At 41.6% G+C, this 18,255-nt stretch overlaps 1 protein-coding gene across 1 annotated transcript; it reads right to left on the reverse strand.

Annotated features, from left to right (window-relative positions):
- Positions 1-5,166: 5,166 nt before the first annotated feature.
- On the reverse strand, positions 5,167-12,732 carry LOC142356492 (uncharacterized). Its single transcript, XM_075408388.1, has 3 exons — positions 12,333-12,732; positions 11,526-12,268; positions 5,167-5,361 (listed from the first exon to the last, which is right to left on the reverse strand). The coding sequence occupies exons 1-3, from the start codon at positions 12,730-12,732 to the stop codon at positions 5,167-5,169; spliced, it is 1,338 nt and encodes a 445-aa protein (XP_075264503.1).
- Between the last annotated feature and the right edge of the window lie 5,523 nt (positions 12,733-18,255).

Raw genomic sequence — 18,255 nt, forward strand, 5'->3', positions numbered from 1 at the left:
ATGCGTAATTTTTTGACGCCCTCCGTAAATGACTCATTGCATTTGCAAGCCCAAAGTGCTCTTGCTATGCTGTTTTTTTTATTGGATCAGTGAATTTACTATTTTCTTTTGAATTACTGTGTAATGGTTCGTGTTCTGTAATTGACAGTACTTAGTTTACTGGGGAGGGGGATAAGGCCTCGATAGAAAAAGATCCAGAAAATGCTTATCTGATGAATATCTTACAAGCCACTGAAAACTTTTATTGCCATTTGACATATTTTACTTCTTTTTCGATATAATCTTAGTTTTTTAGAAAAACAATCATATTAAAAAATGTGATAAATAGACTTTCAATAATTTTTTTTCTAACGATTATCTGTAAAAATGTTTCCGTTGAACATTCTCTGTCAGATTTTTCCAGACATGTCTTAACAATCACGTAACCTAGCTAGAGTAATACATTTTTCAAGCTATAGTAATAAATAGAATACTACAATTGAATATGGCACTTGAATCACGTACCAGACAGAGTTACTTGGAAGTAAGAAGAGGTGAATCCTAGTACAGACGAAGACTGGCACTAACTGATTAGGCCTCAAAAGTAGTTCCCTAACTGCTTAAGACCGCTTTCAAAATAGACGAAAAAGATTCACTCTCCATTGCTGTCACTTAAAAGCAATTCTGATAACTCTTTGAGAGAGACTCAAAAATTTATCAGTTTACAATCAATTGAAAGACTGTGAAAAGACATACAGCTTCGTGTGTACCAAATTTATGGATTTTGCCATTTCACAAAATCATAATAATCTAATTTTGTGTCTGAAAAAGTTTTTAATCTTTACAAATGGAATTGATCTGGAAATCATCAGACCGGATTAACTACTGCACCACAAGATACTTAGACAGAAATGAAATGTGCAATTTTTTTGATGTTTTTACTCCTTAATTGTAAAAAAAAAACATTTAAATATGGTTTGGGAAATTACCAATTTCGTACTGTTAGATAAAATTGGAATCAGTAGAAAATCAATTTCATTTTTTTGAAGCTTGGATCTTCTCTCAGCCCTGACATACATACTTGGACTTCGCTATACTTTGAAAATTCATGAATATTTGCAGCCTTCCCTGATTACACAGATGAAATAAACTACTGATTCTCTCGAGAACAAAAATTTAAAGTGAATTGTTGCGGCTGCTCAAGAATCTCAGCGGAACCGATATATCACAGCCTGGTTCTCAAGTTTTACGCCGGCCTGGTTCTTCACTGGGTTCGATTGACTAACGATCTCGCAGAAATAATTAGTCGCTCGGACGTATTAAAGGACTGTAACTTTAATTTGGTTGATTGAAGTTAAGAAAATCCTTAGTGATAGTCTATGTTCAATCTGGTGCCGAAGTTTGTAAGGCGTCAGCCAGTAGCTAGTATTGTTGCTAACTTCTCTTCAATTAAGCTCAACTAACATAAAACACGCAAGATCTTAAGATCTAGCAAAACTTAGCAAAGAAGACTAAAGTTCTTAAAGAATCAATTATTAGTCAATCTGAGAGCCAACTGCTCTGTATAACAGTTTCTAATTGTTCTAAATAAAAGTCAGTTTCACTATTCAAACAATTAGGTTAAAGTAAATAATCAAACATTTATCATTTATAACATCAATGCTACTTGTCTCTGATTGGTTAACCAAGAAAATGATGTTAGGTCATTGTTTACATAGTAATTGTCAAATTACTGCAATATTTACTTTTGTTGACATAAGCACTGATGGTACGTACGTATTATTAAAATCCTCAAATCTATAAGATATGACCTTTAATAGACACCTAATGGATCATAGAGTTATCAATTTAAGAATTTTAACAATAAATGGCAAAATATCAAAAAATGCACTTTTTGCACCATATAAGTGCTAATAGCAACACTTGTAGGTCTGATGCAATAACGTTCGTTGGGTCCATGAGTAGTTTAGAGTTCAACCCAACAAAGTGCCATAACCTCGTGGTGCTCGGGTTTTGCCTTCCCAAAATCGGGGGGTGGACAGATTTTCGGTCCCAACTTGTAAAATTTTTCAGTTTTGACAATTTTTGAGTTTTGACAAATTCTAAGTTTCTTCAGTTTCAAAAGTTATTTCTTATTGTCTGATGGCTTTTGTAGCTGATCTGAAGTGGCGCCAACATCGAAGGCCCTGTTTTCGATCTCGGAAACACCATCGGAGAGTACTGGCGCTAAATTCACGACTGGCCGGTTTAGCTCTCCATGTGGCTTTTTCACTCTTGCTAATCTCACAACTGGGTCGTTGCCAGTGAGGATCTCAATGATTCGTCCAAATTTTTACTCACAGCGTTTCACGGAGTCATCTACTAACGAAGTTAACTCGCCATCGTTCAGGTTTCGCACATGTTCTTTTGATCACTTCGATCTCGCGAGTCCATCTTTTCCAGATCATGTTGGCGTATGCTTGAGCCGTTTTGAAAGAATTTCTCAAGTCGTGGTAGCGTTCACTGGAAGGCATGAATGGTGCACTTGCGTTCTCTCGTCCTAGCAAGAAATGAGTTGGCGTGAGTGCCGTCAAATCATCAGGGTGGTCACTTACTGCTGTCAGGGGCCTTGCGTTGAGTGTTTGTTCCACAAGACACATTGTTGTGCTGAGTACCTAGTCGGTGAGGCTTCAGTTGTCCAAGATTGCAATCATGACCTTTTTGCAACTTTGAACCACTCTTTCCCAGATTCCACCAAGGTGAGGAGTTCTTTGAGGATTGAATTTCCAGGCAATCTTTTTCTTTGCTAGGTCACTCTCAATCTTAGCTTTGTCACACACATTCATGAATGCTTTCAGCTCATTGGCAGCTCCAACGAAGTTTGTTCAGTTGTCACTGATGATGGGTTTTTGGGTAGCCACATCTTTCAATGAATCTTGTCACTGCAGCTAGACATGACTCGTTGTCCAATGACTCTGCAACTTCGATGTGTACTGCTCTGGTTGTCAGGCAAGAGAAGAGACAGCACCATCTCTTCATGGTACGTCGTAGGAACTTCACTTCAAAGGGTCCGAAGTAGTCGACTCCGGTATGAGTGAATGGGAACAAATGTTCATCAAGTCGTTCTCGGGGTATATCCGCCATCGGTGGTTGAATTGGATTGAGCGTTCCTGTGTCTGCATTTGATACATCTCGACTGGATTTTTCCTAATGCATTTCTCAGCCTGGTGATCCAGTATTCCTGTTGGAGCATGTTTCTCACGTATTCTATGCCCTCATGTAGGTTGTCTCGATGCGCTCTCTCCAACAGAAGTTTTACAATTGGATGTTTCGCGGTAACTATTATTGGGTGTTTTGCATTTTAATCAAGGTTTGAATGCTTCAGTCGGCCTTTCAATCTAATTGTTTCATCTTCTTCTATGAATAGTGACAATTTGGCAATGTTTAATGTTTTGGAGATTTTGTTTGCTGTTTGATACCGACTTTGAAACATTCGGGAAGCTTTCGGTTTGAAAAAATCGAAACAGTATTCGCTCTGCTTGATGAATTTCGTCTGCTTTGAGGGTACCTCTTTGCTTCGTATTGAACCTCATGCAGTAGGCAATGAAGTTTCTAATTAGTATAAAGGTACTGTATCGTCTCCAGTCAAAAAGTTGGTCTGGTTTGTTTTCTGTGGCTTTAGTACTGGTAGCTTGCTCGGCTTCAACTTCGTTCACTTGACACCATGGCTTAGGCCACATTTCTTCATCTGCCTGGAGCCGTGCCGGCCCGTTTACTCATACGGACTCCTTGAGGCCTTCGTTGGACACTCCTCGGGTTCCGATGTCGGCAGGGTTTTAGACACCTTTGACGTGTCTCCATTGATCCATCGATGACTTTTTCAGAACTTCCGCTGCTCTATTCGCAGCGAATACTTGTTGTTTCATGTGCGTTGCTTGTAGCCACTGTAGCACTGTTGATGAGTCGGTCCAAAGATAGATTTTGTCAATACTGACATCATGTTCGCTGAGTATCTGCTTTCTGAGACGAACTCCGTAGACTGCGGCTTGAAGTTCTAACTTCGGTATCGTCAAATGTCTGATGGGTGCCACACGGCATTTCCCTATCACATAGGTGAGTCCTAACTTTGATTCGTCTTGCAGATATGCTACGATGCACATTGCTTCTTCTGACTCGTCTGTAGAAATGTGAAGTCTGAGGTTTGAACATCCATTTTCAAAATAAAGTCAATTTATTGACATTGTCCTTATTTGTCTCAACTCAGAGCACCAATCACTGAACAGTTTTGAGTGTTCTGCTGACAACTCTTTGTCCCATGCTTGTCCCATTGCTGCCCAAATGATTTTGAATAGAAATCGCATTCTTATCGTGAAGGGTGAACATATCCCAAGCGGGTTGAACTCTGCTGAGACAAACGATAGGACAATCCTCTGAGTTATATTTGCTGGAACTTCTTGCTCAGTTCTACGACAGACAATGAGACTGTTTGTGTCCACATTCCAGATGAGTCCTAGGATTGAAGATGATTGTGGTTCTACTTCGGAAGTTTTCACAACTTTCGCTGACCTGTCTGTCTCTGGGATCTGTGACTTGACTTTATCGTCACTTGCTATCCTTTTCGTCAATTTGAATCTACCTTTTATGAGGATATCTCTGACTTTCCGGTAGATTTCGATTGCTTCTTGAAGGGTTCTGACTGACTTTAGGAAGTCGTCCATGTAGAAGTTTTGCTGAACCGTTCTGACAATACTTTCGTTTTTGACTGCATTATCTTTCGTCACTTGGTGCAAAGCGTAATTTGCACAAGTCGGCGAGCTTTTCGCCACAAAAACGTGTCGTGTGTCCTCATTGACTTCAATTCTCTGTTCTGGATCCTCTCGCCAGAGAAATAGTAAACATCGGCTGTCATCGTTTGGGACAGCAACTTGAAGAAACATCGCTTCTAAGTCGGCTGATAAAGCTATTTGGTGATCTCGGAAGCGAAAAATAGTTCCGATCAAACTCTGCAGCAGGTCTGGTCCAGGTAAAAGTTTGTCGTTTAGGTCTACACCTTGGTATTTTGCTGCTGCGTTGCACACTTTTCTTACATTTTCGGGTTTGTGCGGGTTTATGACGGGATGATGCGGTAAATACCATTGCAGTCTGTCTTTGGTTTCATTTAGTTCAGCTTGACCAACTTTCCGAACGTATCCAGCGTTAACATCCGTGTCAATGGTTTCCTGATAGCGCTTTCGTAGCGTCTCGTCTTTCTGTAGGCGTTTTTCTAGGGACTTGAGCACCCCCATTGCAGAGTAGAGGTTGTTCGGCAACTTCACTTCTTCTCTCGCCACCGAAGTCCAACTTCGTATCTTTCACCGTTGAATCGGGTCGTTTGTTCCAACGTCTTGACTGCTCGTTGTTCGTCTTTTAAATGACCCGTGATATTGCAGTTTGAGGCGTAGGACTCGATATCCCACCACTTACTCAACTGGTTTGCAAATTTGTCATTTGCAATTGATATTGCTGTGGTTGCAAGAGTTGCTGCTTGCTTCGCTGGTAGCGGACCACTTAAGGCCCAGCCGATCTTTGATTTCACTGCCCATGGTGCAGCTTTGTCTTCTGACTTCTTGAATTCGAAAAGGTGATGAATGTCGTAACAGTCTTGTCCAAGTATCACTTGAACTTCGTTTAGATTGTAGCTCTGATTTGGCAAGTTCCTCTGATGTGGGTAGCGATCCTTAACTCTCGCAGCGCCACAATCTGGTCTCCCAACTTCAGTTTCTCGTGTACGTTGAATTGTACTGTTGTCAATGGTCGAGACTTCTCATGCGCTGAAACTGCTATCGGCACTATTTCTGTCTGGACATCTTGTGAGCCATGGATCCCTGCTACAGATAAGGACGCTTTTCGGCCTTGGAGTTGAAGTTTAGACACCACTGACTTGTCTAATAAAGAAATCGAGGATCCTGAATCACACATTGCTAGTACATTTAGGCCTGAGTCTCTGTTTGTCAGCTTGATTTGCACCAATGGGAGTCCTCCTTGGGTGATGTTAGTTGCCACTGCCGTTGTAGCATCTGAGACATTCTTTGTAGTTTCCTTCTTCGGTAGGTCGCTTTGCAAAAGCCTGTTGTGTCGCCTGCCACAGCTGGGTACACTGCATGTCCTGCTTTTGCAGTCCTTCGACATGTGACCTGGTTTCGAACAATTGAAACACAGTCGGAACTTCTGGACTTGCTCTCGTCGTTCATTTACTTTCATCGATTAGAACTTTTCACAAGTCCAAAGGGGGTGTTGTCCGTCTTTGAAGGGACATCCAAAATTCTTGGGATTGCTTGACTCTTCAGCGTTTGAAGCAAAGGTACTCGTCTTCGGTTTATCACGGCTTTGAAATCTGTTTCTGTCAAACGACGAGTTTGTCTGTGCTAACAATTTCTCATGAATTACAGCTTTGGAGGCAAGCCACTCTTGGAAAATAATCAGGTTGCCTCTCAGTAGTCGACGATGTTGCATATACCGCAACCAGTGTTCTCTCAATTGCGGAGAAAGTTTTCTCGTTGTTTAACTTTGCCCTGCTTCGGCTTCTAGGTCTGATGTGTATCCAAGTTGAGTCAAGGTGTTCGCCTCATTTTTAACCACATTTGCAAACTTGACGATGCTCGTGGAATCGTCGTGCCGAATTGGAGGATGAGTATTTATTTTTTTGAATTGAGCATTGACTATGACATGTGATCTCCCATACTTCTCACAGAGTATATCCCAAGCATGATAAAAAGACTGTGTGCTGAATCCCATTACCAATATTGCTGCTTTCGCTTGACCCGTGAGACTAGTCTTCAGGTATTGCATCTTTTCCGTATCGCTGATTGTCTTTTGATGAACAGCAACATCAAAAAGACCTGACCATTCTGGCCATTCAAGGGGGGTCTCTTGAAAACTCTTTTGGCAAGCGGCTGGCACCGCTGCTTGGTACCGGTTGGTAAATGACTTGGGGAGTGGTTTGATTCATTGTACTTCTGTTTCTGCTCGCGGCATACCTGTTTCGAGATTTGTTAATGGGACTCTGACTCCTGTTTCTGTCTTGAACAGCTGACGTTCCCTGCTGCTGAAATGTCGTCCTTGTCAACGGCGGTGCTGGTGGGTCCGTTACACTAATTGGTTTACGGATTTCTGATTTCTTGAAAATGCTCGGTTCAGTCAGTTGCAATGAGAAAAGTCCTTCAACCGGTTGGAACAGAGGGGTAGTTTTCGGGTAGGTGCTGAAACGTTTGTCGACTCTGTCCTATGTGACACTCGTTGTAGGGTCGATAACAACGTTTGGAGATAGTGGCCGTCTAGGGACAGACTGTTGAGCCACTGATTCTGCCCACCCTGCTGTTCTTTATTGTTTGCGTCTTGATACAACACTTTCTATCTCATCTGCCACTGATCTGGATGCTCTTGAGCTTCCTTTGTTCAGCTCAAGTTTCAGACGTCTTTGTTCTTCGTCTTCCTCTGCTTTCTTTCTTTCGTTTTCAAGGGCTCACTTATACGTTCGAAGTGGCAGTTCGTCTTCTTTTTGTTGCATCTTTAGAGGTAACTCTTCTTGTTGTTGTTGTTGTTGTTGTTGTTGTTGTAAGCGTAACTCTTGTTCTCGTTGCTGTTATATTCGTTGCTGTAGTAATCGTAATTCGTCTTGCTGGCGACGAAGTTCTATTTCTTCACGCTGCTGCTCCAACTCCAACTGGCGCTTTTGCAGTCGTTGCTCTTAGGTTTTCGAGCTCCATTTCTTCGATCTACCGCCTTCTCAATGATCCTTAGTTGGCGATACCGTTTTGTTTTCTGCTTCCGTGTGTAGCAGAATGCCTGAAAGAGACCTCCGCGTTTTCTATTGCTCCATTTCCTGTATCAATTACAGTTTCACTTGGGTCTTTTTCAACAGCTGCTGTGGATGACACTAATGATGTTTGGTTTCCACAAGCCTCGCTGAGCTTGTAATGTTTGACAAGGTCTTGAAAGTGCCTCCTAGAATTACGAAGATTCGCAAACCCTTGGGGACAAGCTTCTGTCTTCATTCATCTGCGCAAATTTCACCTAGTTTTTCTGGCCTGATCACACAGTATATGTTTTTCGGAGTCGCTTAAATTTGCTGCTTTCATTTTTTTTTCGAGTTTTAACAATTCGTTTTCGATTGGAACAGAATCTTCCAAAAATTTGTACACTTGCAAGGTATCTTTCCGGTAGTCGACGACTACTGCGCGACAATCTTCAATGTCTCGGAGATCTGGTACTTTGTCAACTACCCATCGCAAAACTTTACTCTTTTCATCTAACATACGCTTGGTGTCATTGTAAAAGCTTTCAAAGTACTTTGGTTTAAGAGTAACCTCTGCTGTTGTCGGTTATCTTCCAAGTTGTCGTACGTCTCGAAGAAACATCGATAAGCACCTTCGGCCGTCATTGTTTTGTTTTGTGTCAGGTAGCCTTCTAGCTCGTTGAGGTGTCTGGAGATGGACTTGAGTAGGTCAGCTTGCTCTTTCTCTAACGTCTTGAGTTGACCACCCGCGTTCCAATCAGCTGTCTTCCAGTCTCTGTTGGGACCTTTGCTGGACATCGGTCTGGTTGTGTTTGGGTCCACCAGGTCGAATCGAAGATTCGTTTCTCTTTGTGTCACTGCTGTTGTTGTCCGGGTCGGCGGACCATATGTTGCGGCTGCTCAAGAATCTCAGCGGAACCGATATATCACAGCCTGATTCTCGAGTTTTACGCCGGCCTGGTTCTTCACTGGGTTCGATTGACTAACGATCTCGCAGAAATAATTAGTAGCTCGAACGTATTGAAGGACTGTAACTTAAATTTGGTTGTTTGAAGTTAAGAAAACCCTTAGTGATAGTCTATGTTCAATCTCGTGCTGAAGTTGGTAAGGCTTCAGCTAGTAGCTAGTATTGTTGATAACTTCTCTTCAATTAAGCTCAACTAACCTAAAACACGCAAGATCTTATGATCTAGCAAAACTTAGCAAAGAAGACTAAAGTTCTTAAAGAATCAAATTTTAGTCAATCTGAGAGCCAACTGCTCTGTATAACAGTTTCTTATGGTTCTAAATACAATTCGGTTTGACTATTCAAACAATTAGGTAAAAGTAAATAATCAAATATAATTTTTTACAACATCATTGCTAATTGTCTGTGATTTGTTAATCAAGGAAATGATTTCCGGTCATTTTTTGCATAGTAAATGTCAAATTACTGCAATATTTACTTTTGTTGACATGAGCACTGATGGTACGTACTTAGCATTAAATGCCTCAAATGTATGAGATATTACCTTTAATAAACAACTAATGGATCTTAGAGTTAACATTTTAAGAATTTTAACAATAAATGGCAAAATATCAAAAAATGCCCTTTTTGCACCATATAAGTGCTAATAGCAACACTTGTAGGTCTGATGCAATAAAGTTCATTGGGTCCATGAGTAGTATAGAGTTCACCCCAACAAAGTGCCATAACCTCGTGTTGCTCAGGTTTTGCCTTCCCAAAATCGGGGGGTGGACAGATTTTCGGTCCCAAATTGTAAAATTTTTCAGTTTTGACAATTTTTGAGTTTCGACAAATTCTAAGTTTTTCAGTTTAAAAAGTTATTTCTTGCTATCTGATGGCCTTTGTAGCTGATCTGAAGTGGCGCCAATATCGCCGGCCCTGTTTTTGATCTCCGAAACACCATCGTAGAATACTGGCGCCAACTTCACGACTGGCCGGTTTAGATCTCCATGTGCCATTTTGACTTTTGGTGATCTCACAACTCCGTCATTGCCAGTGAAGATCTCAATGATTCGACCAAGTTTGAACTCAGAGCGTTCCACAGAGTCATCTTATAGCCAAGCTAACTCGCCTTCTTTCAGGTTTCGCACCTGTTCTTTTGATCACTTCGATCTCTGGTTCCATTGTGGAAGATATTCGCGAGTCCATCTTTTCCAGATCATGCTGGCGTATGCTTGAGCCGTTTTGAAAGAATTTCTCAGGTCGTGGTAGCCTTCACTGGATGGCATTAATGGTGCACTCGCGTTCTCTCGTCCTAGCAAGAAATGATTTGGCGTGAGTGCCTTCAAATCTTCAGGGTCGTCACTTACTGCTGTCAGGAGTCTTGCGTTGAGTGTTTGTTCCACAAGACACATTGTTGTGCTGAGTACCTCGTCGGTGAGGCTTCAGTTGTCCAAGATTGCAATCATGACCTTTTTGCAACTTTGAAACACTCTTTCCCAGATTCCACCAAAGTGAGGAGTTCTTTGAGGATTGAATTTCCAGGCAATCTCATTCTTTGCAAGGTCCCTCTCAATCTTAGCTTTGTCACACACGTTCATGAATGCTTTCAGCTCATTGGCAGCTCCAACGAAGTTTGTTCCGTTGTCACTGATGATGGGTTTTTGGGTAGCCACATCTTGCAATGAATCTTGTCACTGCAGCTAGACATGACTCGGTGTCTAATGACTCTGCAACCTCGATGTGTACTGCTCTGGTTGTCAGGAAAGTGAAGAGGCAGCACCATCTCTCCATGGTACGTCGTAGGAACTTCAATTCAAAGGGGCCGAAGTAGTCAACTCCGGTATCAGTGAATGGGAATACATGTTCATCAAGTCATTCTCGTGGTGGATCCGCCATCGGTGGGTGAATTGGATTGAGCGTTCCTGTGTCTGGATTTTCGACACCTTTGATGTGTCTCCATTGATCCATCGATTAGTTTTCCAGTATTTCCGCTGCTCTGTTCGCAACGAAAACTTGTTGTTTCTTGTGCGCTGCTTGTAGCCACTGTAGCACTGTTGATGAGTGGGTCCAATGATAGATTTTATTAATACTGACACCATGTTCGCTGAGTATCTGCTTTCTGAGACGAACTCCGTACACTGCGGCTTGAAGTTCTAACTTCGGTATCGACATATTTCTGATGGGTGCCATACGGCATTTCCCTATCACATAGGTGAATCTTATCGTTGATTCGTCTTGAAGATATGTTAAGATGCACATTGCTTCTTCTGACGCGTCTGTGAAAATGTGAAGTCTGAGGTTTGAACATCCATTTTCAAAATAAAGTCGATATATTGAACTTGTCCTTATTTCTCTCAACTCAGAGCACCAACCACTGAACAGTTTTGAGTGTTCTGCTTACAACTGTTTGTCCCATGCTTGTCCCATTGCTGCCCAAATGCTTTTGAGTAGAAATCGCATTCTTATCGTGAAGGGTGAACATATCCCAAGCGGGTTGAAATCTGCTGAGACAAACGATAGGACAATTCTCTGAGTTATATTTGCTGGAACTTCTTGCTCAGTTCTACGACAGACAATGAGACTGTTTGTGTCCACATTCCAGATGATTCCTAGGATTGAAGATGATTGTGGTTCTACTTCGGAAGTTTTCACAACTTTCGCTGACCTGTCTGTTTCTGGGATCTGTGACTTGACTTCATAATCACTTGTTATCCATTTCGTCAAATTGAATCCACGTTTGATGCGGATGTCTCTGACTTTCTGTTAGATTTCGATTGCTTCTTGAAGGGTTCTGACTGACTTTAGGAAGTCGTCCATGTAGAAGTTTCGCTGAACCGTTCTGACAATGTTTTCGTTGTTGACTGCATTATCTTTCGCCACTTGGTGCAAAGCGTAATTTGCGCAAGCCGGCGAGCTTTTCGCCCCAAAAACATGTCGCGTATACTCATAGACTTCTATTCTCTGTTCTGGATCTTCTCGCCAGAGAAGTCGTAAACATCGGCTGTCATCGTTTGAGACAGAAACTTGAAGAAACATTGCTTCTATATCGGCTGATAATGCTATTTGAGGTTTTCGGAAGCGAAAAATGATTCCGATTAAACTCTGCAGCAGGTCTGGCCCAAGTAGAAGTTTGTCGTGTAGGGCTACACTTTGGTATTTTGCTGTTGCGTTGCACACTCTTCTGACTTTTTTCGGTTTGTGTGGGTTTATGACGGGATGATGCGGTAAATACCATTGCAGTTTGTCTTTCGTTTCATTCAGTTCTGCTTGATCAACTTTCCGAAGGTATCCAGCGTTGACATCCGTATCAATGGTATCCTGATAGCGTTTTCGTACCTTCTCTTCTTTCTGTAGGCGTCGTTCTAGGGACTTGAGCTGCCCCATTGCAGAGTAGAGGTCGTTCGGCAACATCACTTCTTCCTCTCGCCACAGAAAAACAACTTCGTATCTTTCACCGTTGAATCGAGTCGTTTGTTCCAACGTCTTGACTGCTCGTTGTTCGTCTTTTGAATGACCTGTGACATCGCAGTTTGAGGCGTAGAACTCAATATCCCGCCACTTACTCAACTGGTTTGCCAATTTGTCATCTGCAATGGATGTTGCTGTGGTTGCAAGAGTTGCTGCTTGGTTCGCTAGTAGCGGACCACCAGCCGATCTTTGATTTCACTGCCCATGGTGCAGCTTTGTCCACTGACTTCTTGAATCCGAAAGGGTGATGAATGTCGTAACAGTCTTCTCCAAGAATCACTTGAACTTCGTTTAGGTTGTAGCTTTGATTTGGCAAGTTGCTCTGATGTGGGTAGCGATCTTTTAACTGTTGCAGCGCCACAATCTGGTCTCCCAACTTCAGTTTATCGTGTACGTAGAATTGTACTGTTGTCAATGGCCGAGACTTCTCATGCGCTGAAACAGCTATCGGTACTATTTCAGTCTGGACATCTTGTGAGCCATGGATCCCTGCTACTGATAAAGACGCTTTTCGCCCTTGGAGTTGAAGTTTAGACACCACCGACTTGTCTACAAAAGAAATCGAGGATCCTGAATCACACATTGCTAGTACATTTAGGCTTGAGTCTCTGTTTGTCAGCTTGGTTCGCACCAATGGGAGTCCTCCTTGGGTGATGTTAGTTGCCACTGCCGTTGTAGCATATGAGACATTCTTTATAGTTTCCTTCCTCCGTAAGTCGCTGTGCAAAAGCCTGTTGTGTCGCCTTCCACAGCTGGTTACACTACATGTCCTGCTTTTGCAGACCTTCGAAATGTGACCTGGTCTCAAACAATTGAAACACAGTCGGAACTTCTGGACTTGCTCTCGTCGTTCATTTACTTTCATCGATTTGAATTTTTTACAAGTCTAAACGGAATTATGTCCGTCTTTGGAGGGACACTCAAAGTTCTTGGGTTTGCTTGACTCTTCAGCGTTGGAAGCAAAGGTACTCGTCTTCGGTTTATCACGGCTTTGAAATTTGTTTCTGTAAAACGACGAGTTTGACTGTGCTAACAAGTTCTCATGAAATACAGTTTTGGAGGCAAGCCAGTCTTTGAAAATAATCAGGTTGCCTCTCAGTAGTTGAAGATCTTGCACACACTGCAATCACTGTTCTCTCAGATGCGGAGAAAGTTTTCTCGTTGTTGAACTTAGCCCTGCTTCGGCTTCTAGGTCTGATGTGTATCCAAGGTGAGTCAAGGTGTTCACCACATTTGTAACCACATTCGCAAACTTGACGACGCTCGTGGAATCGTCCTGCCGAATTGGAGGATGAGTATGTATATTTTTGAATTGAGCATTGACTATGACATCTGATCTGCCATACTTTTCACAGAGTATATCCCAAGCATGATAGTATGATTGTAGCTGAATCCCATTCCCGATATTGCTGCTTTCGCTTGACCCGTGAGACTAGTCTTCAGGTATTGCATCTTTTCCGTATCGCTGATTGGTTTTTGATAAACAACAACATCAAAAAGACATGACAATTCTGGCCATTCCAGGTTGTCTCCTGAAAACTCAGTCAGTTTTACTTTTGGCAAGCCACTGGCACGGCTGCTTGGTACCGGTTGGTAAATGACTTGGGGAGTGGTTTTATTCATTGTGCTTCTGTTTCTGCTCTCGGCAGAGCTGTTTCGAGAGTTGCTAATGGGACTCTGACTCCTGTTTCTGTCTTGAACTGCTGACGTTCCCTGCTGCTGAAACGTCGTCCTTGTCAACGGCGGTGCTGGTGGGTCCGATACTGTAATTGATTTCCGGATTTCTGGCTTCTTGAGAATGCTCGATTCAGTCAGTTGCTTTGAGAAAAAAGTACTTCACCCGGTTGGATCAGCGAGTTAGTTTTCATTTTGGTGCTGAAACGTTTGTCGACTGTGTCCTGTGTGACATTCGTTGGAGCGTCAATAACAACGTTTGGAGATAGTGGCCGTCTAGGGACAGACTGTTGAGCCGCTGATTCTGCCCACCCTGCTGTTCTTTCTTGATTGCGTCTTGATGCAACAGTTTCTATCTCATCTGCCACTGATCCGGATGCCCTTGAGCTTCTTTTGGTCAGCTCAAGTTTCAGACGTCTTTGTTCTTCGTCTTCCACTGCTTTCTTTCTTTCGTTTTCAAGGGCTCACTCATACGTTCGAAGTGGCAGTTCGTCTTCTTTTTGTTGCATCTTTAGACGTAACACTTGTTGCTGTTGTTGTTGTTGTTGTTGTTGTTGTTGTAAGCGTAACTCTTGTTCTCTTTGCTGTTATATTTGTTGCCGTTGTAATCGTAATTCGTCTTGCTGGCGACGAAGTTCTATTTCTTCACGCTACTGCTCCAACTCCAATTGGCGCTTTTGCAGTCGTTGCTCTGTTTCTTTCTTTGCTCTAAGGTTTTCGAGCTCCATTTCTTCGATCTGCCGCCTTCTCGATGATCGCGAGTTGGCGATACTGGTTTGTTGTCTGCTTCCGTGTGTAGCAGAATGCCTGGAAGAGACCTCGGCGTTCTCCTCCGCGTTTTTTTTTTGCTCCATTTCCTGTATCAATTACAGTTTCTTTTGGGTCTTTGTCAACAGCCGCTGTGGATGACACTAATGATTTTGTTTTCCACAATACTTGCTGAGCCTGTACTGTTTGATCAGGTCTTGAAAGTGACTCCTAGCATTACTGAAATTCGCAAACCCTTGGGACAAGCTTCTGTCTTCATTATACGAAGAGATTCTGCGCAATATTCATCTAGCTTCTCTAATAACCGTTCCGCCTGATCGCGCAGTATCTGTTTTTCGGAGTCGCTTAAATTTTCTGCTTTCAATTTCTTTTCGAGTTTTAAAATTTCTTTCTCGATCGGAAGAGAATTTTCCAATAATTTGTGCACTCGCAAAGTATCTTTCCGGTAGTCGACGACTACTGCGCGGCAATCTTCAATGTCTTGGAGATCTGGTACTTTGACAACTACCCATCGCAAAACTTTACTCTTTTCATCTAAAATACGCTTGGTGTCATTGTCAAAGCTTTCAAAGTATTTTGGTTTTAATAGTAACCTCTGCTGTTGTCGATTATCTTCCAAGTTGTCGTACGTCTCGAAAAAACATCGATAAGCACCTTCGGCCGTCATTGTTTTGTTTTGTGTCAGGTAGGCTTCTAGCTCGATGAGGTGTCTGGAGATGGACTTGAGTAGGTCAGCTTGCTCTTTCTCTAACGTCTTGAGTTGACCACTCGCGTTCCAATCAGCTGTCTTCCAGTGTCTGTTGGGACCTTTGCTGGACATCGGTTCTGGTTGTGTTTTGGTCCACCAGGTCGAATCGAAGATTGCTGTTTGTGTCACTGCTTTTGTTGTCCGGGTCGGCGGACTAAATGTTGTGGCTGCTCAAGAATCTCAGCGGAACCGATATATCACAGCCTGGTTCTCAAGTTTTTCGTCGGCCTGGTTCTTCACTGGTTTCGATTGACTAACGATCTCGCAGAAATAATTAGTCGCTCGAACGTATTAGTGGATTGTAACTTTATTTTGAATGATTGAAGTTAAGAAAATCCTTATTGATAGTCTATGTTCAATCTGGTGCCGAAGTTTGTAAGGCGTCAGCCAGTAGCTAGTATTGTTGCTAACTTCTCTTCAAATAAGCTTAACTAACTTAAAACTCGCAAGATCTTAAAATCTAGCAAAACTTAGCAAAAAAGACGAAAGATATAAAAGAATCAAATTTTAGTAAATCTGAAAGCCAACTGCTCTGTATAACAGTTTCTAATGGTTCTAAATACAGTTCGGTTTCACTATTCAAACAATTAGATTACATTAAATAATCAAATATTTATCATTTATAACATCATTGCTACTTGTCTCTGATTGGTTAATCAAGAAAATGATTTTATGTCTTTGTTTACATAGTAAATGTCAAATTACTGCAAAATTTAATTTTGTTGACATAAGCACTGATGGTACGTACGTAGCATTAAATGCCTCAAATGTGTGAGATATGACCTTTAATAAACACCTAATGCATCTTAGAGTTAACGCACTTTTTGCACTTTTTGCACCGTATAAGTGCTACGCACTTTTTGCACTTTTTGCACCATATAAGTGCTAATAGCAACACTTGTAGGTCTGATGCAATAACGTTCGTTGGGTCCATGAGTAGTTTAGAGGTAACCCTAACCATGTGCCATAACCTCGGGTTGCTCAGGTTTTTCCCTCCCAAAATGGGGGGGGGGTGGTGTACAGATTTTCGGTCGCAACTTGTAAAAGTTTTCAGTTTTGACCATTTTTGAGTTTTGACAAATTCTGAGTTTTTTCAGTTTCAAAAGTTATTTTTTTCTGTCTGGTGGCTTTTTCAGCTGATCTGAAGAGGCGCCAACATGAATCAAACCATAGTAGAGCTGTTACAAGCCTCTCTTAATCGCGTTCAAAGCAAAACTTCAAATTTAAATCTCAATGGCAACACTATTGCAAGCTCAATTGAAGAGCTAGGCAACTGCTCTAGAATTGAAACCAGCAACTGGCGAGCACCACATGCGCATTAAGCAACGGAAGAAAGTGACCTCCTTGGCATTGAAAATTTGGATCTTCTCCTTTTGTGCTCGCCGGCTTAGTAGGCGCGTATTTTTAGCACTCCCCAGACGAACGTGCCATATTCTTACATAATGATTTACAACGTAATGGCACGTGCTCTGTAACTAAAGGAAAGCGCATAACGTTCTGGCGGCACAGACGGAAAAAGTCCAAATTTTTTGCGGAGAAATTAAATCTATAATCAACGACCATTTTGAACCTTTTCTCAAGCAGATGGTGGGACTCAATTGATTTTCTATGGAAGGACATCTCGGTCAAGTCACACCCAGAACTCATCTACGATCAGGATTTTGACAATGGTACGACTCAAAGTGAAACAGATTAAAGGAATCCTAATTAGCAATTGAAAAACGTTCAGCTTTAATAAATGTCAAAAAATTGAGGCCACTGGAACAACATGCGGAGATAAGCACACGGAATATGTGCAATAATGAAGCAAATTTGCTGACAAATCTCAATCTGGGAGCCGAGGGTAGGACAGTTTTTTTGGATCTCAAAATGTGAGCTACGAGATAGAGAAGATGAAAACAAAGGAGCTTTCAAATATCCTCGACACTTTTTTGACACGAAAAGACATCAAAGGTTAACCATTTAAAGATTTAATGGATCTCTACGAGAATTGTCTCATAATTGTGACGTAGGGAAATTTCATTAGCCGTGATAATCCTTTGCTGGCATATTTGATAGGGATCTTCGATGCGAACTCCTAGAAAACTATTGAAACAAAGTGGGCTCTTGATATAGCAAAAATGAGACTGGAAAACGAAAGGCACTGATGTTATCGGGAACGTCACGATATACATTGATGACTCGACCAAAGTAGAAAAAACAGCGCATTCGAAAAGTTACCTCTCTCCCAAATTCAACCTAATATTGTTCATAAGAAACAAAGACCATTGTTGTAATTGTGATAACAACTATCAGTAGCATAAAACTATAGCATATGGTAAACATAAAAAAAATAAAATAAAAAATCGGCAAATTTAAAAAAGTCTGCCAAAAAAGGGGGGAAGTTAACTAACGAAAACAATGCGTCTACAATGTTGATACATCTCAAAAAAGATAACAATGGAATCTATGGAACAGATAAATCAAATCAAAAGTCTGAGGAAAAATCGCAGCAAATAAGACGTGCAGGCTGCTTCAGATTGCGAGGATAAAGAGTATATTTGTGTCGCTCTATTTTCAGAAAACTCAAGTAAAATCAATATCTATAGAACCTTTTAATCTGTGCATTCGCAATGGCGTTGTAGGCACGAAATTATAAGTAGATTGGCGGAGCGTTTGCATAATCATCAACGAGAGTCTTGCTAATGCCAAGCAGATAAGCAATATGTAATAGCCTGATCGCAATATAACTTTCTGAGAATCAGTTCAACTTCGAACTGATTTCAACCATCACTTCTCCAACCAAGCAATTTGTCAAAATCAAGTCTTAATTTTGATTTTTAATGTTTTGAAGGTTTATTTTAAAATCTCATCTGCTGGTTGGTTGTCAGTAACTACAGTTGTTACTCAGTTTTCTTGTGTTTTTTGTCTTACAAT

The sequence above is a fragment of the Convolutriloba macropyga genome, unplaced genomic scaffold (assembly GCF_964194025.1).
Source record: "Convolutriloba macropyga unplaced genomic scaffold, txConMacr16.3 SCAFFOLD_4002, whole genome shotgun sequence".
Lineage (NCBI taxonomy): Eukaryota > Metazoa > Xenacoelomorpha > Acoela > Convolutidae > Convolutriloba > Convolutriloba macropyga.